Source organism: Gadus macrocephalus, chromosome 19 (assembly GCF_031168955.1).
Source record: "Gadus macrocephalus chromosome 19, ASM3116895v1".
Lineage (NCBI taxonomy): Eukaryota > Metazoa > Chordata > Actinopteri > Gadiformes > Gadidae > Gadus > Gadus macrocephalus.
Window position 1 is genome coordinate 3,169,003 of NC_082400.1, and position 23,663 is coordinate 3,192,665.

Genomic DNA, 23,663 nt, shown 5'->3' on the forward strand with positions numbered 1-23,663 from the left:
AGGACAATACAAAATCAATGCAACATAAAGGCAGGAACCAGTGTATTATGTTTACAGTGATATTAACACCTTTTGTTGCTAAATGCTACCAGGTTAGTTAGGTTAGCTAAGCCAATGCTACAGGAGTGTCATAATAGCATGCTAGATTGAAAGAATCTAGCATCTAAAATACTCAAAATATACTCGATAAAAAAATATTCATTATTATTATTCATAACTATCCAATATCATATACAATTTACAAAATCCACCTTCAACAGATGTCAATGTAAATACATTGTGCTCATAAACGTCAGGTTAACAACAATAAGGTAACCCGTTGTTTCAGATTGAATTCAAACACTAAAGAATGTAATGCAGGACTTAAATATTTTTTACTGTGCCATAAAAATAGTCTTGGAGCACTTCAGATATAATTGATTAATGCCACCATAGCTAAATGAGGCTAATGGTTAATTTTATTAACAGCTGTTAATGCTAACTTTGACTATGTAGTGATAGCATATAAAGGTAGCTTATTCTTAATATGTAGGATTGTCAGATATAGCCATCAGATCAGTTCAAATACAGCAGGTGGGGAAATTAAAACTTTCTGGTAATATGCTGCCCACTATTTGTTTTCGTGGAGTTTAATTTGTGTGAATTTGCCAAATCTTCCGACTAATAAACGTTGGTTAATGCAGAAATAAGCGTTATTATATTGCATCATCAGTTTAGGGGCAGGGATAAGGTATAAGTGACTTCCTCAGGTAAAAGGAATATAACCCTCGTTAGCACGAACACAATAAGTAAATGCTTACTTGACAGATAATTAACTTAGTTAATACTTACTCAATTAACCAGTCTTCATTAATATTTAGTTATTGTCCCTTAAAGTACCCATATTTTAAAGTGCTACCAGTAACCAGTTACTGTTTATTATGAAAAAGGCCAGGATGCGCCTGGAAACAATGAAGTATAATCAAAAGTATAAAATGGGATGGGAGACATATTTGAACAACAGTTTTATGATGGGTTTTATCTTTGCTTTTTTTATTCAGCCCCATCAGTTTCAACAACACATCTGTAGAAACACAGGCAGAGGAAATGTTTCTTGGAAAACAATAGAACAAAAATACTACAAAAACAATCCTGCATTTTTTCAGAAAACCAATTTTTTAAATATATTTTTCAACATGTTTGAATTATTAGAATCCCACCATAATAAAAGAAAAAAATAAGGAAAACATCCAACTAGTTCAAATGTAAAAATAATTTTTGGATTTCCTACGTTTTCTTTTAATCATAATAACTACTAAGCCAAAATCAAAATGTTACAATAAAAAAACCATTTAGAATCTAATTTGTACAACGAATTCAACCTATTCAAAACTCATTAATTAAAATTATTTCCTATTTTACACACATCTCTTAATCAATCATTTTTTTAAGCAATAAAAAAAATGGAAATGTTTAAATAAATAAATACATTTCATTTAGAAGTTCTAACCAGCTCCAATTTGGATGTCAGAAATCTAAGTAAAATATTTCAACGACAAAATCTAAAATTGGCAGATTTTATTTCATTTTTGAGCAAAGTGTTATTTGGAATGATACATTTATCCTAATTCCTAATGACTTCATCAAAACCAATTTTAAGAAAAAAAAAAAAATTGCAATTTTGTTATTACCTTCAATCTTGTCACATGTAAAAGTTGTACACCAAACTGTTTATAAATGTATGAAAAAATAAACAGTTCAAATTGTTTTCATTTGTGAAAGATTTGAACGGATTCTGAGTCTTTTCCAAGTTTCTAAGAGCACCAATAAAACATAAATATTAATAATACAAATTTGTACAACACACACACACACACACACACACACACACACACACACACACACACACACACACACACACACACACACACACACACACACACACACACACACACACACACACACACACACACACACACACACACAAATATAAAACTTAAACTAAAATCACATTTTCTTACTTCCTGGTTTGTGTGTTTAAAAAAAACAAAAAACCTTTGAGAACAAGTCCTCGATATATAATAAACATATTCGTCTTGGTGGTGTCCAAGGGCAACGGTTTGCTACACGTCAATGATCTCGTCGGCGGTGCCACCACAGCGCAGGCGGTAGCGGCTGGACCTCCAGCTGACCGTGGGGTCCAACAACGCCGACAGGAAGATGTGTAGCGACAAAGACTCTCTGATCAACCAGGCCAACGAGTAGTCCAGCTTAGAGTAGCTCAACGCCCCGCCCTGAAAACACAGTACCAGAAATAGGTAACTGGGATCTTTCACCTCAATATCCTATGTATTTAAAGTGCACAATCATTATAGAGTTTCACTTTTATAATCCAAATGTAAAGCTGTATAGCGTCTGATGTGGTCGGGATGGAGGGGGTTATATTAAGCGGGTGCCTTGTGGGTTTTTGGAGAATTCTCAAATTCCTCCATTTATTGGAGACAAATGCTTTTGAGGTTCCCTGTTTGATAACTAAAAGAAGTCCATCACAGGCTGTGTGATGGCATAGCATATCATAGCATACAGTGTTTTCAAAACCAACCTTTATTCGAAAAATACAGGGCATGAATGTAGTTGGCCAATAAGGATGTACAACAGGAGTGTGTGTGTGATTTAGTGCATGTCGAAGTCAACTAAACAACTAGTCAGTTTGCGGCTGCAGAGGTTTAAATTTGGCCGATCCCCAACGTACCTGTACTTTGGAAAGTACTACCCGCGGAGCAGATACTTTTGGGGGTTTTAAATAATGTCAGCAGAACATAATTGTGACCGTCCTCCCTGCGGTGGAAAGGCACAGACTTCCTCCAAAAGGGTGTCTGGCCAAAGTTTATCTCTGAACTGTCACAGGCTGAGGTACGGGTATTAAAAACTAGAATAAGAATCCCTACAAATACAAAATAGGTATAAGGAGCTTCATTGTGAATACCTGATCATAGCTCAACCTAGATAAGCCCTATATGCCGCGTTTCCACTGCAGGGTGCGGAACGGATCGGATCGCAAAGGTGCGGTAGGGAGGGGGCGGTATAGCCCAGCTCAGTTCCGAGGTCGCGTTTCCACTGCCGACAGTACCCTTTGTGGTAGGCCGGATGTCGATCGCCGCGGCAGCTACGTAAACATCGTAAAAAACGTCTTCCTCCCCAAGAATGCAGACGAACGTCTCCACCTCTTTGTTCGCCCAAGCAAGCGTTTTACGCGACAAGTTAATTGTAAAGAATAATACCTCGAGGCTACTGTTATCCCCGCGTCACCCGGAAGTGACGATTCTGTCGACCAATCAACGGAGGGGGGGTGTAGCTAGAATTTCACGGGACCCTTTCGGGCGTCTCGTCTCGTTTGCGGTACCCCAACGGAGGAGTCCCGAGAACGGGGCCGGAACGGGTACGGCAAAGTCCGGGTCACGCCCACTTTTGGCGGTGGAAACGCGACCCGACCCGCACCTTTGCGATCCGATCCGTTCCGCACCCTGCAGTGGAAACGCGCCAATAGATCCTGACTATGGATCTTACCTAGGTCTGGTGGATGAGATGGGTGACTTCTCATCCAGCAGAAGAGAGCATGCGACTGTGCTGTTTGGATGCTTCTTCTCCTATCCCATCACATTAATTTAATTTAATTAAAGCTAGTTTGTTTTGTGGGATGGAAAATACAACTGACTTTGGTTTTGTATTATGCGATTATTCGCTATTGAAATCATTCTGTTGGTTGGTTTGACTGATGCTCAATTGATCTTGAATTCCTTGGATTCTAAGCTTTCATATGACATATTGTTTGTGTGACATGAAAAATATAGTTAACATTAGTATTTAGCTTCTACCTGAAGTACACAGGATATGCAAGAAGCAGCAAGCCCTTAGCCCCACACAAACAGCCGATATATAGCAATCATATTTTCATTGATTAATAATTGTAGAGCCAGTGTTACAAGAAATAACCGTTTTAAGCTTAGCATTGTATTAAATATTGACATTGTTAGGCTCAGCAACGTCCGAAATGGTTAGCTTTTGTGGGAGCCACCTTGGGCTAGAGCGTCAATAGAACGTGCTCAAGCTCTAGCATCAATGCAAGTCTTTGAGACCAACGGAAAATAAACAAGATTTGATTAGATATATTTGAAGACACAAGTGTGCTGATTTGTTTAGAAATTGACCCAGTTGTAAAGTGTAAAGTAGTAGGGATTGTTGAGTGGTAGCGTGCGATTCCAAACTAAAATGAACATTTTAAAAGTGGAATCAAGTCTCTAGGTGAACAAATGTTGAAGGAGTAGGGTCCCAAAAATTTGTAGAGAATAAGAAAGAAAGGAAGAAACAAATAAACAAAGAAACAAACCAAACAAAGATAGAAAAAGGAACAAAGAAAGAAAAAACAAAGAAAGAAAGAATAAAGCCAAAGAAGAACAATAGTTGAGCACTGCATGAAGCACTTACCTAATAACCAACGATTACAATTTGAGATAATAACTAAATAAGATTATAACTTTAAGAGGCCGGTACCTGGACTCCTCGTAGTTGGATATAGTCTGCGATGAACCAGGCGAGGCAATGACAGAAGAAGAACACCATGATGTCACACCTAGAAGAACAAATCATCATCATATAGCTTGATTTACCATCAAGTTATTTGTAGAACAAGTGAGCCCATATATGAAAGGATTCAAACTATTAACATTCATTCAAACCAACAACGGATCTCGGCTTTTTTTTAAATCTTTAAAAGGGTTAGCATGTTCAAATTAACGTTAGCATGGTTAAGATAAGGGCTAGTTAAGATAGCAGCATGGTTTGGATAAGTCTAAGTGTGGTTAAGAAATTGGTTAGTTTGGTGAAGAAACGGCCAAGTTAAGTTAGGACAACGGTTACTTTAGTTAAGGTTAGTTAAGTAAAGGGCTAGGGTGGTTCAGATAAATGTTAATGGGTTTAAAATAATGAGATATCTGTGAAGCAGGGTTTAAAATGAACTTTTTTCACCACCGTCCCAGAAACGTCCCGAAAAACATTTTGAACCGTCCCGAATTTTTCCCATAAATCTTTTTTACATTTTGAGACGTTACTTACTGATAATTTAATAAAAACACAATACATTATGTTGATGAAATAATATATTTATTTCCAGATGACAAGCAACGCCCTCAGTCGCAGAACTCTGGTCTACGTGACCACAGTTTTGCGACTGTGGTCGCAGAGCAGTAGGCTCTCGCACTGCTTGCCACTCGAGCAGCGCGTGTATGCCTAATATGCCATCTTATGCACGTCTTTTTCGCGGCACGGTCCGCGCGTTTACACTGCCCGAGGTAAATTGCCTGCTTGAGCTAGAACCCCAATTTACCCTCCCGGACCCTACACACATTGGCGGTTTATTGGTTTTCATTCTGATGTAAATGCAATGGCTCCGCGGATCCAGGGGGGGCTTGGGTAGAGGTGTTGCGTTGTCTCAAAAGAGACAACGCAGCATATCATCGTGAGCAGTTCTAACTGAAAAGAAAGGAATCCGCGAGCTGCTGATCATGTAAGATAAGGTGATGCAGTCGCATTAAACAAAGAAAGATGGTGCGATCTACGAGAGAGACCAGAGGAACTGACCTTACAAGGTTTTTGTCGGGATAAAAAACAAGTGGTCAGCTAAATAAATAATATGTTGCGTCTTTGCACTTGTAAATAGTTAATCGCGCTTGTAGCCGACACTCAGACGTGAACTCCGTGATCATTTTGTTTTGATATTTTTAAATCACTGAACTGTTGTCTTATTTTTTGTTCTTTTGTTTTGTTCTGTGTTGTGCCTGAACGCGTTCATTGAACGATAGTTCATGAAATTGTTCATATTTTCGGCGAACGTGAACTGAACATACTGTATTACTGCCTGATGAACGTTATTGTGAACTTGTTCATTCTGGTGTCTGTGAACGGCACGCGCACTCGGTTTAACTTCGTTCAATTGGGGGGTTATTTGTTTATCAACATGGCGGATGCGCGCGCAGAATGAGAACATTTGTTTGACCGGTTGCCATGGTTATCTCCGTGTGGTTAATTTGCAGTAAGCTGACAATGTTGTCAGCTTACTGTTACATTAAACTGTAATCAGAAAATGCGGTTATATGCTATAGACCAGCGGTCCCCAACCACCGGGCCGCGGACCGGTACCGGGCCGCGGGACATTCCTAACCGGGCCGTAGGTTAGTAGGCTACGACATGAATAGAAAAACAATAAAATAAAAATTAAATCATGCAAAATGCATGCACACTTAATAAACTCAATTTACTTCGCAATACTGTCACTCTTTTACATGCCATAAGTATATATGCAGTTGTTAGATTGCATATAACATGTTTGCATTTTTGGCAAGGCTTAACTTATTTTCTCAGGCATAACTGTGTCTGTCCCGTCCTCAACGCGTATTGGCTTCAGCGGCTGCGCGCCCAGCCTAAGCTCACTTCACTTGTTCAGTTCAACAGTAGTGTCACACTATGAGCTCAGCTCAACCTGACACTCCAGGGGAGAATGACGACTGTCTTTAAACTGGCAGATATAGTTGCTGCATTTAAAGCCAAGCTTGATTTGTGGGGACGACGAGTGGACAGGGGAGTATTCGATATGTTCCAAACATTAGTGGGGATTTTGGGAGAGACTGAGGCAGGAACAATTCTCTCGCAGCTGGTGCGCGATCAACTTGTTGCGCTTTCAAATGAATTCGAACGTGACTTCCCATCCTCCAAAGATCCACGCGAACGAATGAGTGGATCCGCAACCCATTTGTCAATGTCCTGAATCACTTGTCAGTGCAGGAGGAAGATCAAATGATCGAAATAGCTAATGATGTTGGTGGTCTTAAAAGTGTGTTTGAGCAAACCTCTCTGGCGGGTTTTTGGATCAAAACCAAAGCAGAGTATCCCGAGATATCCGTAAAAGCGCTGAAAACGTTGCTTCCATTTCCCACCACGTACCTATGCAAGGCCGGGTTTTCGGCAATGAATGCAACTAAAACCAAATTGCGCAATCGATTGGACATTTCAAACCCGCTAAGGGTGACACTGTCTTCCATCACCCCCAGATGGAACCTTCTTGTTGCAGGGAAACAAGCACAGGGCTCCCACTGATTAAAATGAATTGTAGCCTATTCTGTGGCCTCACAAACGCGTGTTAAGTTCCCTTACTGACATTTTGTGTTGTGCATGTTTACACTTGATAGATGTTACTTCAAGTTTAGTTCAATATATTTATGTTCATAGTTGTTCATTTTTCACTTGTTCAAGTTCACATTCTTTTTTAAGAGTTTGTTACCTTCACTGTTCATAAATAACTGGAACTAGGGATGGGCGATATGGCCTAAAATCCATATTGCGATATACATTGCAACCTATTGCGATAACGATATATATATCACGATATATAAATCATAATAGAACCATTTCAGAACAGGTTACATAGACTCAAAGGAAAGCCAAACTGCTAAATGTATAAAACAAAATAAAGAAACTTAGTATCGTTTATATCGTATATCGTTTATATCGCGCATTCCTAACTGGAACTAGTTATTTTAAATGAATGCATGCACAACACTATATGAAAATATCAACAGATTGGCAACCTTTGGCGGGCCCGCCCCGCCGGTCCGTGAAGTTTTTTGGAGAATCAAACCGGTCCTTGGTGCTGAAAAGGTTGGGGACCCCTGCTATAGACCCTATAGTGTCTGTGGTCTAAAGGCTGGGACGAATTAAAAAATATAAATACACTTTATGTTGAAAGTATAGACCATCCCGATTCCCATTGAAACGAATGGCGCGGTTACTATTCTTCAAAACGAGATCTGTTATATTGTGAAAAATGAATCAAACTGTAATCAGACAGCACGGTTATATGCTATAGACCCTAGAGTATCTGTGGCATAAAGGCTGAGACGAATATCGAATTATAAATATGTACAATCCATAACGTTAGCTCTCTGGTTCATAGCTCAGCGGACTAGAATACCTCCTAGAATCATTGCATATATATATATATATATATGATGGCGTTAGAGCCCCAGGCCGTTCTGCTGGCGATTTTAATTCGCTCTGCAGCAGAGGCTGGAGATCGGTGGTCTCCCGGTGGGCCGGTCCACTTTGAAAATTTATCTAAAGCGGTCTAGACTCCAGGCGCAGCCCTGCCTTCTCCAGTGAACCAAGAAAGCCTGCACCATGACGAACGGGGGATTTGACCCCCTCTGTCTCACTGAACAACATAAACACGAGCGCGCCAGCCAATTGAACAAAGCCCTTTTTCCATTAAATAAGTATTTTCCACCGACCGCGAACACGGTCTGGTTCGCAGAAAGTGTTGAAAACTTGAACACAAAAATGAAGTCAGTGCCCACAAAATTCTCTTCGTCCCGAGGTCGACCCGATGAAGACTACCCAGCCAGTAGCAGCTGATAGTATCATTGTGCCTGCAGCCTAACGTCAGATAGCCTTACAATCAAAGCGCTGAAAATAGTGGAATTATCTATGTGTTTGCAGACAGACAAACAACAATCTTGTTATATCGTTACTGTCACTCGTTTTGATTAAGCCCATATTTGAATACACGTTGGAATTTGTACGTTTCCCCCGCAGATGAACAGGAGCCAGCCAAAGATGTGAGTGTGTGGTTAAGATACATTTCAGACCTGGAAAAAGAGAACTGAAGGGTAAGGGTTAGAGACCTGAAGAGGTGGTGCGCCGCCCAGCCGATGAGGAGGCTAGCCACGAAGCACTCCGAGATAGGCTCCACCACCGTACCCGGTAGCATGTTGATTCGTAGCTTAGCCCATCTAGAAACCCAACAACACAGACAGTTAGCTTAGCCCATCTAGAAACACAGCAAAACACAGACAGTTAGCTTAGCCCATCTAGAATCACAGCAACACATACAGTTAGCTTAGCCCATCTAGAAACACAGCAACACATACAGTTAGCTTAGCCCATCTAGAAACACAGCAACACATACAGTTAGCTTAGCCCATCTAGAAACACAGCAACACATAGTTAGCTTAGCCCATCTAGAAACACAGCAACACATACAGTTAGCTTAGCCCATCTAGAAACACAGCAACACATACAGTTAGCTTAGCTCATCTAGAAACACAGCAACACATACAGTTAGCTTAGCCCATCTAGAAACACAGCAACACATACAGTTAGCTTAGCCCATCTAGAAACACAGCAACACATACAGTTAGCTTAGCCCATCTAGAAACACAGCAACACATACAGTTAGCTTAGCTCATCTAGAAACTAGAGCTGTCAAGCGATTAAAATATTTAATCGTGATTAATCGCATTAATGTCATAGTTAACTCACGATTAATCGCAAATTATTTTTCTATGCTAAATATCCCTTGATTTTTTTGTCCCATAATTCTTCTCATTTTAATTCTCTTATCAACATGGTGAAGTGCATCGGCTTGCCTTGTGCAAATGATTTTTTATTGATAACAACATTGGCATATACTGATCAAAACAGGACGATACAAAAAAAGAGCCTATAGTGCAATTAAACGACTGCTTTGAACAAATGTCATTTGAACATAGCAGTCAGGCTACTGCTTCTTTGTTTTGAGCCAAAGAAAAAAAAAGAAAATTATTATTTTTTTTTTTAATAAAACAATTGCGTTAATCGCGCGATAATTTTTTTAACGCCGTTAAAATTGGTTTGCGTTAACGCCGTTAATAACGCGTTTAACTGACAGCTCTACTAGAAACACAAAACAGCTAGTTATCTTAGCCAATCTAGAAACAACAATACCGGTAGTTAGCTTGGTCCTTTTTTAAACAACAATAAAGCTAGTAAGTCAAGGCATAAGTTAAGGCATATACCCGCAGATGAAAAGGTAATAGCTCAGCACACTGACAAACCTAGATTGCAGTTATTGTATACAATCTGCGTTTGTAAGCTGAAACTTGTTTCTTTTCACCTGATCATTCGTGACTGGAATTGACCAATGGAGTAGGAGCCCGAGTTCTGCATCGCCACCTGAGTTGCCATGGCAAACCTCCAGCCTCTTTAAAATAATTAAAACAATGATAGAAAACAATGGAAGTTTGTTAGCATTTTCAGCAATGAGCTAACCATCATATATGTCTTATATGCCTTGTACAGTGTGTGTACAAGTCTGTGTACATGCTCTCTGTGGTTTGTCTGAATCTATTGCACACGCAATAACCGTTAAGTTTAATGACACCTGTGGGAGCCCCTTTTCTCAATCAGGAAACTGTGATATCACATCCTGTTTTGTATTCTATGGTGGTCTCAAAGATATAGACCGACTTCAGATGGCTTTCGCTTCTTTGATCTGATCCCTATTTATGCGATTGGCTCCTTCAAGATTTTCGCTAGGTTGCATTGGTGATATGACCAATGGCTGTGTTGCTTATGTGCAGCAGTGGCCCAGATGTCAAGCAGGTCCAGACTTCAAGTGGATCCGACAACTTAAAGAACAGGATAAGGCCTTGAAGTCGCAATTGAAATGTGATTTAAAATTGAATTGTTTCATTGTATGAATACAATTTAGTCCCATTAATTTTTATATTTTGAACGTTAAATGTATTTTCCATCAAAAGGGAACGAAGTGTAGGATCTTTGGTTCGCAGGCCAAACTGTTTGCCAAAATATGTGTGCCGTCTTTTCCAGGAATCAAGAAAGGAATGGTTCAAGAGGCAGAAGAAGTCTAAACTTCCAGAACATGAGATGAAGACCTCATGTGCTACAAGATAGCTGTAAAGGGAGCTCACGATTGAGTGAGTACTGGATCAGGATAGAATATCTGCAGTACTCTGTCCATTGTTCCCAGAAACTTTCTTGGCAAGTCATAGAAGTGCTGGAATCCATTAACAATGTTCTCCATCCTGTCATTGAATTCCCTGATGCAGTATCCAGTGTGCGTGTGACTCATTTTTCAAGCATGTTCCTCCACAGCCTGGTCCTGGCTGTGGAGGAGGGTAAGATTGAGACGTAAAATAGACGTGAGCGTACCTGTCGGCAATTGCTTTAGCCATAAAGTAATCCTCAGCGATGTACTGAGCAAAGGCCCCAAGGCCCCCAGCCTGGTCCAGCACATCCCTCCTCATTAGACAGGACATCCCAGTCACACACTTGATGCCCATCACATTAGCAGACAGGTAGGAGCGAGGATGGGACGTCCCAAAGTACACCTGTACACATGATAAACATATGAATACATCAACGAGGTCTCCTCTCTGAGAAAAGCATTTCTAGGCAAATCGAAGAAGTGCGCCATGAACTATCGATAGAAATATTGATTATCCCATTAGTATTATATAATAACCCATTATTCCACCATGAACATGTTGGTTGTGCACATCCATAGACGGTGTGACAATGTTTAGGTGTTCCGGCAGCTAGTTAATACTATTAGTTTTACAAGCTAATTGCTGGTTGTGTCAGTACTGTGCTAGCAGCTAGTTATGCTACTAGCTAGTTATGCTCATATCCAGCCTTGTTTAATAGTTAGCTGTGCTTGTAACCAGTTGTACTAGTAGCTAGTTATGCTAGTAAAACCAATAACTAGTTATGTATGCTAGCAGCTAGTTGTGAGCGCTCACCTGCTCCAGCGTAGCGGCAAAGCCCTGTCTGTCAGCGACGTACGGCAGGCCGTGGACCAACCCCACCTTCTCTGTCATCTGATTGGCCAGGTCCGTCAGGGTGTCTGCTTTAACTGGAACACACATCTCAGCCTGTCACATCTTAGCCTATCACAGCGCTACACACATCTCAGCCGGTCACATCTTAGCCTATCACAGCGCTACACCCATCTCAGCCGTGTATGAAGCCTGCTCGGTGGTGTAGGACCACCTATGGGGGTCATCAACATTATATTTTTGTATCGTAGAGTCTGATCAAATCCAGCTCGTCACTTTTTTCTTCTGTTTTAAGAAAGAAGACAAATAATTAATAAAATCACGTGAAACAATCACAAACTAAAAGGTAGGCTTGTTGAATTTCGAGGAATATGCTGACATGAGCTGAGCTCCGCTTGATTTGATTCATTTGGGGAGATACGGTCCTGTCCGCCACTTGATCAGGAACAAGCATACAGGGAGGTGGGCGTGTCCTAACTGCTAACAAGCATACAGGGAGGTGGGCGTGTCCTAACTGCTAACAAGCATACAGGGAGGTGGGCGTGTCCTAACTGCTAACAAGCATACAGGGAGGTGGGCGTGTCCTAACCGCTAACAAACATACAGGGAGGTGGGCGTGTCCTAACCGCTAACAAGCATACAGGGAGGTGGGCGTGTCCTAACTGCTAACAAGCATACAGGAAGGTGGGCGTGTCCTAACCGCTAACAAGCATACAGGGAGGTGGGCGTGTCCTAACCGCTAACAAGCATACAGGGAGGTGGGCGTGTCCTAACCACTAACAAGCATACAGGGAGGTGGGCGTGTCCTAACTGCTAACAAGCATACAGGGAGGTGGGCGTGTCCTGACCGCTAACAAGAATACAGGGAGGTGGGCGTGTCCTAACCGCTAACAACAGGGCTGGACTGGGACCAAAAAAATGGCCCTGGCATTTTTGGCCACGGCAGCCCACTATGATTATTTATACGACATGCGGAGGCACACAACATAACAGAGGATATATCCGCATATTGTGCTGTTTCAACTATTTAAATAAAACGCAGTAGCCTACATGGAAGAGAGTAACCATGTTAAAAAATGTATACGCTCTTTCACTATACTTGCAGAGACTTTTGCAGCTAGGTCAAATCCCCTCTGAAATGACTAATGCTTATAATATGTACAGTTTGAACCTTCTCACAATCAGCAAAAAATGCAAGAACACAGAACAACAGGAAGAATACAGAATATATGTATTATTTTATTAAGGCCTACACTAACTAAAACACAACAAATTATAACACAGTAAGTCAAAGTGGCACCCTAAAGTGTATGTATATATATATAAATATGAGAGAGAGAGACAGAGAGACAGAGAGACAGAGAGAGAGAGAGAGAGAGAGAGAGAGACAGAGACAGAGACAGAGAGACAGAGAGACAGAGAGACAGAGAGACAGAGAGACAGAGAGACAGAGAGAGAGAGACCGCGCCTCCTTTACGTTTCTTCGCCATTTTTCTGTCAGTTAGTGACGTGACTGATTGACAGCCGAGGCCCAAGGGGCGGTACCTCGGCCCTCTGCTGTGTGTGAGATAGGGCCAGGGCCAGCCCAGAACCAATTACAATGAGTTATGGCCTGGGCCAAAGTTTTATTGAACTTTCAGGTTAAGTTGACAGCCTGCACGACCGAGAGGGAAGGAACGGACCTCGGCCCTCGGCTGTGTGACATGGCTGGGCCGGGCTGGGCCCATAAAAAAAAAAAGAAAGTAAACCTTGTCTGCCCAAAAAGGCCTGCCAGCCCACCGGGCATTGCCCGGTACGCCCGATGGCCAGTCCATCCCTGGCTAACAAGCATACAGGGAGGTGGGCGTGTCCTAACTGCTAACAAGCATACAGCGAGTGGGCGTGTCCTAACAGCTAACAAGCATACAGGGAGTGGGCGTGTCCTAACAGATAAAGCATACAGGGAGGTGGGCGTGTCCTAACTGTTAACAAGCATACAGGGAGTGGGCGTGTCCTAACAGATAAAGCTAACAAGCTCAGATGAAATCTAGTGTAGAATAGGAAATGGGCGTGTACTTACCTTTGATGCCGCTGTCACATATCCAAACCAGGCCGTACTTGGCACCCTCATAGGCAGGCATCAGGTTGTTGATCTTGGGGTTGATGCCCACTTTCTTACCCCCTAGGAGACAAGGACACACACACTAGGAGACAAGGACACACAGACTAGGAAGCAGGGACACCCAGACTAGGAAACCAAAACACAGACTTGAAGACAAGGAGTATGGGGATAGGCAGTGTCTAGGTAGTTGGCTGAGTTACGTCATAAGTAGTCATAGGAGTAGTCATTGCATTTACGGAAATAGACGCAACAAGTTTGTTGCCAGATGTTTCCCAGACCGGCTCCAGCTGCGGTGGTGTTACTTGTGAAAAAAAAAAAATACGACTTATTCGATGACTGGGAATGCTGGTGGATCCTTTTGAGCTATGTAGAATATACTGCAAAAAGGTTTTTGTTGTGGTTAGGCTAGCTACACACCTAGTAAAATGCTGTTGACTACAAAAGAAAAGATATCGCCCGAACTTACTTTGGTGCGGAATCTAATTCTCTTCTTATGTGGCATGAGCATGGGGCGCGGTTTAATGACATAGTTATCTGGACAGACTGTGTAGGGGTTTTTGACACTTGTGAGTGCATGTTGGAGTGATGGTCAATACCACAAGTGGTATTGACCAGTTGAACTGAAGGATAAGGTCCTACCTATGAAGAGACGGGCGTCCACCGCAGGGTACTTTCCCAGAAGCTTTTTGCAAACGTCAACAGCAGGGTCATCGTTATCCTGGACACAGAGTAGGATCTCATACTACACACACACACACACACACACACACACACACACACACACACACACACACACACACACACACACACACACACACACACACACACACACACACACACACACACACACACACACACACACTTAATTTAGCTGGTGTACGGCATAGCTAGTCAAGCGTTGACTGTAGCATGGGGTAGCTAGTACCTTGGTGATAGGTAGTGGGGTAGCTAGTACCATGGGGTTAGGTAGTGGGGTAGCTAGTACCTTGGTGTTAGGTAGTGGGGTAGCTAGTACCTTGGTGTTAGGTAGTGGGGTAGCCAGTACCTTGGTGTTAGGTACTGGGGTTAGGTAGTACCTTGGTGTTAGATAGTGGGGTAGCTAGTACCTTGGTGATAGGTAGTGGGGTTAGGTAGTACCATGGTGTTAGGTAGTGTGGAAGCTAGTACCATGGCGTTAGGTAGTGGGGTAGCTAGTACCTTGATGTTAGGTAGTGGGGTTAGGTAGTACCATGGTGTTAGGTAGTGTGGAAGCTAGTACCATGGCGTTAGGTAGTGGGGTAGCTAGTACCTTGGTGTTAGGTAGTACCATGGTGTTAAGATAGTACCTCTGTGTTAGCTAGTACCTCTGTGTTAGCTAGTACCTCTGTGTTAGCTAGTGGGGTAGGTAGTATATTGGTGTTAGGTAGTGGGTTAGGTAGTACCTTGGGGTAGTCCAGGGTGAAGAAGGTTTCCAGGTTACTAATGAGGTTGGGGTCGACTCCCTTCAGGGGTTTGAGCAGTGAGACAGCGGGCAGCTTGCAGTACGGCTGCTTCTGCTCTGGGTGGCGCTGGTGGAGGTGGAGCCGTCTAACATACGCACACATACACACACCAGTTAACATCACACACACAGCTGGGGAGCACTCCTAGACTAACCCTGGCAAAGCGTTGACTCTTACCTAGTCAAGGGTTTAGGTTAACCTGGTACAGGGTAAACTTTGTTCCAGGTTAACCCGGTTAGAGGGTTAACTAACCTATTAATAGGTTAAGCTAGTAAATGGTAAACCTGGTAAAGGGTCATCTCTTTCCTGGGAAAGGGTTAGAGTTAGCGCTCACCCTTTACCAGGGAAACTAGTGGTGCAACGGATCATCAGACTCACCAGACTTAGATAGATTACCAAATAGAGAACACAAAGCAGAGTGGAACATTCAGTGTTCGGGGAAGCAAGGCAAAAAAAATAGGATTTTCTTCCCTAAATTGGCAGTGAAATGGCAGTCTGTGGTGAAGATCAAACTAAACTGTTTATGGTTGTTTATTGTTTATTGTTTATTGAATGGATCCCCATTAGCTGATGCCGAGGCGGCAGCTAGTCTTCCTGGGGTCCATATAGGAGCATACAATATAAAACTTCACTGGCTCTTTAAGTCTAATTTATTCAAGTTGGGCAATGGGGTTATTACACAATACTCAAATGCAACACAGATGATAGTGTGAATAATAATAATGCAACAACAATGATGCATTGGCTATTCTCTTCTACAGTGACAGACACCTCAAAGAATGCTGAATACCTCATTGCCGCCCTTTCATACTACTTTGCAGGACAAGGACATAATGCTGCTTCAAATGGTGGAGAGGTTTCCTGAGGCTGATGAAGGTTGCCGTTCCTCACCATGGTTTGGTTTCATGATTGTTAAAGGTTGGGTATGGGATTTGCGAAATGCCAGCAGATTTTGAAAATACACAACCCAAATGGTCCTACCCCCTCTCCTTCAACGCTGACTCTGACTCCACCCATTCCAAGTACATGGACGCGCAATCATTCACGAGCGAACAAACAGAAGCTTGCTCTGGGTCACGAGGTTTGAGTACGTGCACGAAGGGGTCGCGTGCGGGGCGAGGGGGAGTGCAGTACGACCGTTTGATTGACGTACTTACTGTCCAATGCAACTCGGTGGCTCTGGAAATCATTGGCTGGAGTTTTTCGAGCCCTGCCCGTTCCACAGATGATTGACTTGTTTAATTTTCATGTCAGTACTTCTAACTCAGTGGCTGTAAGTGGGTTATGATAAGGATTTCAAGTAATTTTGCAAAAATGGCCAAAAAAGCGAATTCCATACCCAACCTTTAAGCATTCATTTACTTCACAACACTACGGATGGATTCCATTTTATTATTTCCCCACAACATTAAAAGGTCTTACTTTCTTCCCATTATTGTTTGTATCGTGGTTCCAGTTTTAGTAAAAATGAATGACAGTAATTGGGAACATATCTTATGCAGGTATTATTAATCACTGCACTTAATTCAATCCCATGGTTTAGTGCTGGAAGTCTACAATTTCCTAATGTGGACGTCAGCCGGAGCTACTTGTACTGTGGGATGTGAATACCGGTTATATTATTGGTTGCTTTTGATAAGAGGAAATTGTGCAGTTACCTCAAAACTGGTTCATTTTGTATCTCAACTTTCTATGTGAGAGTGATAGTCTTTTTTATTTATTGAAACACTAAACAAGTGTTCCCAAAACACGCCCACTTGTCCTAATCTCCTCCACTGCAGAAAGCCATTGCTAAACTATTTTACACTATGTAAAACTCCAGTATAATTTAATATTCTAAATGTATAGGATATTTCCGTGAATGGAGGCTGCATAAACTCGTCTTCACTAGGCTATATAGGTCGAGAAATCCATCGGTCTTTCACTGGCGAGATTATATAGGAATATGCCACCCATTAGAATCGGGCTGATATTAATAGTTTTTAAACCACTTTGTCTGCGTTTTTCTGGCATTTCTCATTTGGTGTAAAAGCACATTTAGCCGCAACTTTTTTCGGATTTATTTTTCATGTTTGATATCCGTTTTTCTGAACAACCCATTCTTTGTGTATCCGAACAATTCCCACACTGATGAATGACAGCAGGCAGTCTAGGGGTAGATCCAAAGCTTCAATGCTCAATCCCCCCTCAAACATAGATGATGCACAGCATTTAAAGCTGGTGCATCTCTAGTGTAACTTCACTTCTGTTCTGTTCTTCTGCATGTTGCACAGGCAATTTAAATTGTCCACCGTGACGTTTCAATAGCGCATATTACATATAAACATATTAGTGAAACCGGTTAATCGCTGCATGCCTTCTCACTACAAAGAGCCATCAAGAATATTGTTTTCCAAGACTGAAATCCCAAATGTGTACAACAGGTTCAAGGTGATATGGGAAAATGTTTGGCTCGAGGCACATGGTTCGCTGCATCTACTGAACTCTCGACCAGTCGAAGTAGGCCTGCTCAACCCTACATAAGCTTCAATATCCAAAACCTCACCCAAGACTGACAATTGGAATCAAACTGTCTGGAGGGACACTTTTTCCCAGAAGATCACTCAGCTCAAAACATCAGCGTTTTTTGAGAATATGCTGGGGGATGAACAAGAAAGACCTGGCCTCCATAACCACAGACAACGCAACCGACATGATCCAGGCTTTGGAAGAGTTCCCAGGAATATGATTTGTTGTATATATATATATATATATATATATACCTGCACATTGGATTTGTTTACACATGGTTGTATTGTACTTTCATGCACATTGACATGCACATGTTGTGTTTGGTTGCTGTTTTAACATCTGTTATTTCTATCTCAACGGCACATGTTGCCATATTCAATAATGCACATATACACGATATTCATGTTAAATGTACATTCCGTTTCATCTCTACGATCCAGGCTATATTGTAGACTGCCCTTTCGTCAATACAACCAAACTAGTAGCCTGATGCACGCGAATGACTCATGACTTAGAGTCACAAGACGAAAGAGGCACATTATCGACATTACCAAAAACCACCTTGGTCCTCCTCCCAGGGAGGCGGTCCATCTGGTTCACTGAGATTTTCCTTAGTGATGGCAAATTGATCACATGTACAAAGCAAGCTATCCGTGGCCCCAGCACAGCATCAGTCACGGCATTAACTTGGTTCTTGGTGTTCCGGGGTGGCCGGAATATTGCAATTGACTCGAGCATCTCTAGCTTCAACTCTGCTACTGCACTAATGCGGTTTCACATTGGTGCCAGTGTGACCCTCATATAGCGGTGGTGTTCCCGTAGCATCAGACTTCATGTCTCCCATTCTGCTGTGGGTTAGTGAGCAGTCATGTCTGTTTCCGTTGCCCTTGAGGTCAACCCATGTGTTTCGAGGGCGACGGAGGATGCCTTGCATATGTCAACGACAATCTGGAGATTTTCATGCTCAGAGAACTGGCAAGATCTTCATACTATAGCGGACAAGAGAAGGGATTTCATAGTGTGGCTCAAGCACTTTCACTATATTTTTAAAGCCTCGGTTTACAATAGTATGGCCTCATTTCTCCAGCGATAAACATCCCAAAAGATTTGGTTTTAGCTTTGGCATGGTCTGATACTGCAGAAAAGGGCTGCTTAAATGCAGTGTGAAAGTTGTTGTGCCTTGGCTTCCGCCATTGACATACCAGGAGGATGTTGGTGTAATGTGTGACCAATGACCATGGTTGATGTACTTTTGTTCTCAAATGGCACAATGCGTACATACTAAATTGGGGAGTTATTTCACTAACAGTGATAAAATGGTCTAGATTACTATGTTGACGATCATCAAAGAGAAATTACCACGTTTAAAACAAAAAACAGTTCAAAAAGTTACAGCGGCAGTTAATCAGTGTTTCATACCATGGAATTAATGGGCGGTTCACATGCTGTCTGATCGTGGGAGGGGGGATCCGAACAGATCACGGATCCGTAACAAAACCTGTTAAGGTTAAACCTGTTTAACCCTGAACTGGTAAAGGGTTAACAATAGCTATGGCCAATGAGATGCTGTTTCACCCACAAATTTATAGACCTCATATATTTCTTACCGATTTGATTATAAACAGAATATCATCCATGTATAAACGTTAAAGGTCCCATTGCATGAAAATTTCACTTTATTTTCTAACATTATTATGAGTTCCACTAGCCTGCCTATTAGGGCTGTAACGATACGCGTATCAAACCGAAAATCGCGATACTCAAAGCCACGAACCTGTCTCGCGGTGTGAGAAGGCAGAAGCGCGATATGCCCTTTCTAACTCTTCGGTCAAATTGTCAGATTGAAATTTGCTAATAATTTGTCTAAATAATAGTCTGCTGACAGCGCCCCCTCCTATCGATGCCGTAAATATGTGACGAGATGCCCTCTCTGTGATCACAGCTCTCCGTGGCTACGGACTCCGGAGTATTGCATTTCTCCACAGCCGTCGAAGTCCTCATATGCGATATGAACGACATTTAACCAGAGTGGGCCAAGCGCGAAAAAAATTGCCTGTGTGATCCTGTCTCTATTGTTTTGTGTGATTTGACTGGCAGTTTGTCTGCTTATAGGTCGGAATGAAGCGGCCACCGATTATTGACAGGATGGGTACTTTATTCTACCGGACTCGTTCGCTTCTTCACTAGACACACGCGCTACCGCTCGCTCTCCTCGCTCGTCCACTCACTCGCTGACGTCACTCACACACGCATACGCACACTGCCATTCTCCCGCACACACATATGCTACTCGTAACACTATGCCTCGTTATTGCGACGTTCATGTTTTTCCTCATCTATTGAAAGTTAGGCTATTAAACATGTTGCATTCTATACGGCCTGATTATGTCATTATTTAAGCTACATAGCCTAATAAGAAGCGCTAATAAGGATATTTGAATAAACCAACCATACAGTTAAAGGGGCCCTATTATGCCTACCAGCAAAAAGCATCCTCCAACTGCAATCTTTGGTTATTTCTTTATTAATTTAGCTATACTTTAATAGTATTCTTTCGGTTCAAATCTGTTCAGCGTTATTGGTATTTGTTATTAAATGTTACATTAAGATAATTGGTATTTAAGTGTTGTTTAAATAAAATCCTTTTTAAATTTAAAAGAATCGTGGGATGTATCGAACCGTGGGTCAAAAATCGTGATACAAACCGAATCGTGAATTTGTGTATCGTTACAGCCCTACTGCCTATGGTCCCCTAGTGGTAAGAAATTACGTTGGGTGCAAAACGAGCACTATGTATCCAGTAGGGATGGGCATAATTAATCGATGCTCGATAATTGATCGTTAAGAAATGCGTCGATCAATTTATATTGTTATCGATTAAAAGGACGTTGTGTTGCATACTGTGAGTCTTGAAGCATTTAATTGAATATAACCCTGCCGACTGGTGGAAAGTGAATGGAAGAAGGTTCCCCAGGCTGTCAAAGTTAGCGCGACAATACCTCTGCATCCCCGCAACTTCGGTCCCGTCAGAGCGGGTGTTTTCTGCTGCTGGACTGACAGTTACAAGGCTGCGTTCGCGTCTGACCCCCGAGCATGTTAACATGCTTATATTCCTAAACAAAAATATGTAGGCTGGAGTTACTGTATGCTATGGACAACAGTCACCACCGTATGTGAGTCGCTCTTTTCTTTCTTAATGTGTTGACTCTCGCTCCGCTTGGTGCCTCTTGGAGTCGTTACATTTTGCCAAAACTGTGATATTTTAGCAACAAGTCCAGCCTTATATATGTTCAATAAGGTATTGCTTTTAGATAGACTAGTTCATGCAATTGTTTGTAAATGGGTGGCTCATCTTTTTGTTGCGAGCCTTTTCCGCGCGCCGGCTGCAGGCATTATATGTCGGCCTTTCCCCCCCCTTTTTTTTCATAACAGTTATACAGTTTAATGCCCACTGCCTTTGTTTGATTATTGTTGTCCGATAAGTTCGCTACTTATTGTAATTGGAATAGGCTACAGATTTAGTCTTGTTGAATCGTTTCCAAACCTTTAAGAGCGCCTGTAGGCGCATTGTTCGGACTTTACGAGCGCCGCATAGGCCTATAACCTATAATGCCTGTATTTATTATTTTAAAACTGTTAAACAGTTGTAGGTCTTCAAGTTAACTGTATTGTATTAATTTTGGCCCATACATTATTGTTGGAATAAAGATTTCATTGATAAAAACATTAGAAAAAAAACATAGAAAAAAGTTAATGATTAATCGATAATTGATCGATAACTCTAGCGATGCTCGATCAAGAAAATTTCTTCAAATGCCCATCCCTAGTATCCAGCTCCGCCTTTGAAAAATGAAAGCTCAGACGCTCCGATTTCGAATTTGGCCCCATATATCGTCTTAAGGGGCCAGGATACCTGCCCTTTCTCTGCCTTGCCCGCCCAGAGAATTTGGCCCGCCAATGAGACAATGAGCTACGACCGTGCGAGCGCCACATGTGTGTGAATATACACACACAACGTAAGTGTTGTACACTTCATTGTTATTTGGAAACCGTTCTGCAGTTGGTGATATGCCGCATAAAACGCAACAAAAGGTAATGTAAAACGTAAAGCTCCCATTGGGTGAAAAGACTAGACTGCATTGGGTTCTCTGACGTCTCTGTTACTTCCACAACTAAACTCATAGTGGGGGTTATCTTGGCCATGGTTGAGAAAGAATTTGGGAAAAGGAACTTTGGCTTTGAATCCCTGAAGTCCAGAATGAACCGTGACATTGAGGAGGAAGGGATTGTTGCCCGGAGAACCCGACGCAATTGTTTGAGATTCATAATATCATCCGTTGGCGCACACAGCTTTTGGCCGTGATAATATATATTATATAGATATCTATATATTATGCTATATTATTTAGGCATAGAGCTCCAGGACTTCCGCCGGAGCACCCGGAGTGTTCTCGAATATTTACAGAACAAGGCCAAAAGCTGTGTGCTCCTCCGGATGATATTATGAATCCGAGCCATTGCGATAAACACTAGCGCATGGTACCGTGGCCGCAACCTGCTCAGGGCCACACCCCCACCCGCCTCTAAAAAACGGCCAGTTTGTGGAAAGCTCATTGTGGGACTGGCTCATAGTGGCTGTAATTCTGCACCAAGGCTGGATTTCTTGAACGTAGTCAAGTACTGTATTAAAGGCCCATTAATCCATTTATAAAAGCATCCATAAAGTAGCATGCCATGAGACCTTTAAGTTTGTCATTATGGTGGTAACCCCACAGTAACATAACATATAGTAACATTCCAGTTACCACACATTTACCCCAGAGTAACATGCCTGTAACCACACAGTTACCCCACAGTAACATGTTACATGACACAGTAAAATGCTTGTTACCACACAGTTACATGCCGGTAACCCCACTGTTACATGCCAGTAATCACACAGTATCATGACGCACAGCAACATGCCAGTAACCCAACAGTTACATGCTGTTACCCCACAGTAACAGACCGGTAAACCCATGATAACATGCCATCCAGTAACCTGCCAGTAACCCAACTGTAACATGCCGGTAACCCCGCCGTTACATGCCGATATCAACGCGGTTAGATTGGGCGTAGCTCTATGAACAGCAGGGGACCATCGATACCTCCGAGTTTGCAGCTGACGTGCACCGAGTTAGCATCGTTATTAACAGCACAGTGTTGTTAGCATCAGGCATAATAATATTAATGTTATTAGCATAGTGCTATTGGCAGTGAGGTTAGCACCAGTTAGCATCACTCACACGTAGATGATGGAGATGAGGTGCATGAGCCACAGTACGCAGAACAGGCCGAGGCCGAACACGGACAGCCCCTGCATGGCCAGGTCCATGAGGGCCATGGCCGGCTTATCCCCCGGGAGGAGGCGGCTCTAGGGGCGAGGTGTGTACGGGAAAACGAGACGTCGAGCAGGTAAAGAAGTCCACGGTCGGTGTGGAAGAAGCTGCGGTCCGGATGTCTACTCCGTCGATCAGCTGACTGCTGGGTGCGACCATCACGAGACTTCCGGTCTACTGGCGGTTTGTTCCGCCCCTGAAAAAGTAACATTATATACATATTGATATAATTATAATATATATTGTTATTATTAGGGAACAAAAACCTTCTGTGTAATGCACCTAATGTTATTGCGGATTTTTGAAATTATTGTTTTACTCTTGTCCGGCCTGTTCGGCTGACTTTTTACTAGGTCCTCCTTCATGCTAAACATCCGAGTCCGCATTCATCAACAGTGCGTCGAAATGGCTCTAAATTCTCTCTTACGAATACAATTTAGGATGTGCTTAAATCGGTAATTGCAAAAAACGTGCGCAAGGCAATCGGACACACATCAGTAAGTAATCGATCTTGATAAATCCCACCAGTTCTTAAGACTGCTCGTGC

The 23,663-nt window shown here is 42.3% G+C and overlaps 1 protein-coding gene across 2 annotated transcripts; it reads right to left on the minus strand.

Moving 5' to 3' along the window:
- Positions 1-1,003: 1,003 nt before the first annotated feature.
- ugcg (UDP-glucose ceramide glucosyltransferase) lies at positions 1,004-23,287 on the minus strand. Of its 2 annotated transcripts, none has more exons than XM_060037911.1 (10): positions 23,024-23,286; positions 15,168-15,312; positions 14,386-14,488; positions 13,705-13,806; positions 11,610-11,722; positions 11,020-11,198; positions 9,962-10,048; positions 8,712-8,819; positions 4,531-4,609; positions 1,004-2,273 (listed from the first exon to the last, which is right to left on the minus strand). In XM_060037911.1, exons 1-10 carry the CDS (start codon positions 23,119-23,121, stop codon positions 2,103-2,105), a joined length of 1,185 nt encoding a protein of 394 aa, XP_059893894.1. In that variant the 5' UTR covers positions 23,122-23,286; the 3' UTR covers positions 1,004-2,102. The 2 variants fall into 2 exon arrangements, with proteins under 2 accessions (XP_059893894.1, XP_059893895.1); XM_060037912.1 differs by lacking the exon at positions 1,004-2,273 and adding an exon at positions 3,534-4,277 and having other exon boundaries at positions 23,024-23,287.
- Positions 23,288-23,663: the final 376 nt, after the last annotated feature.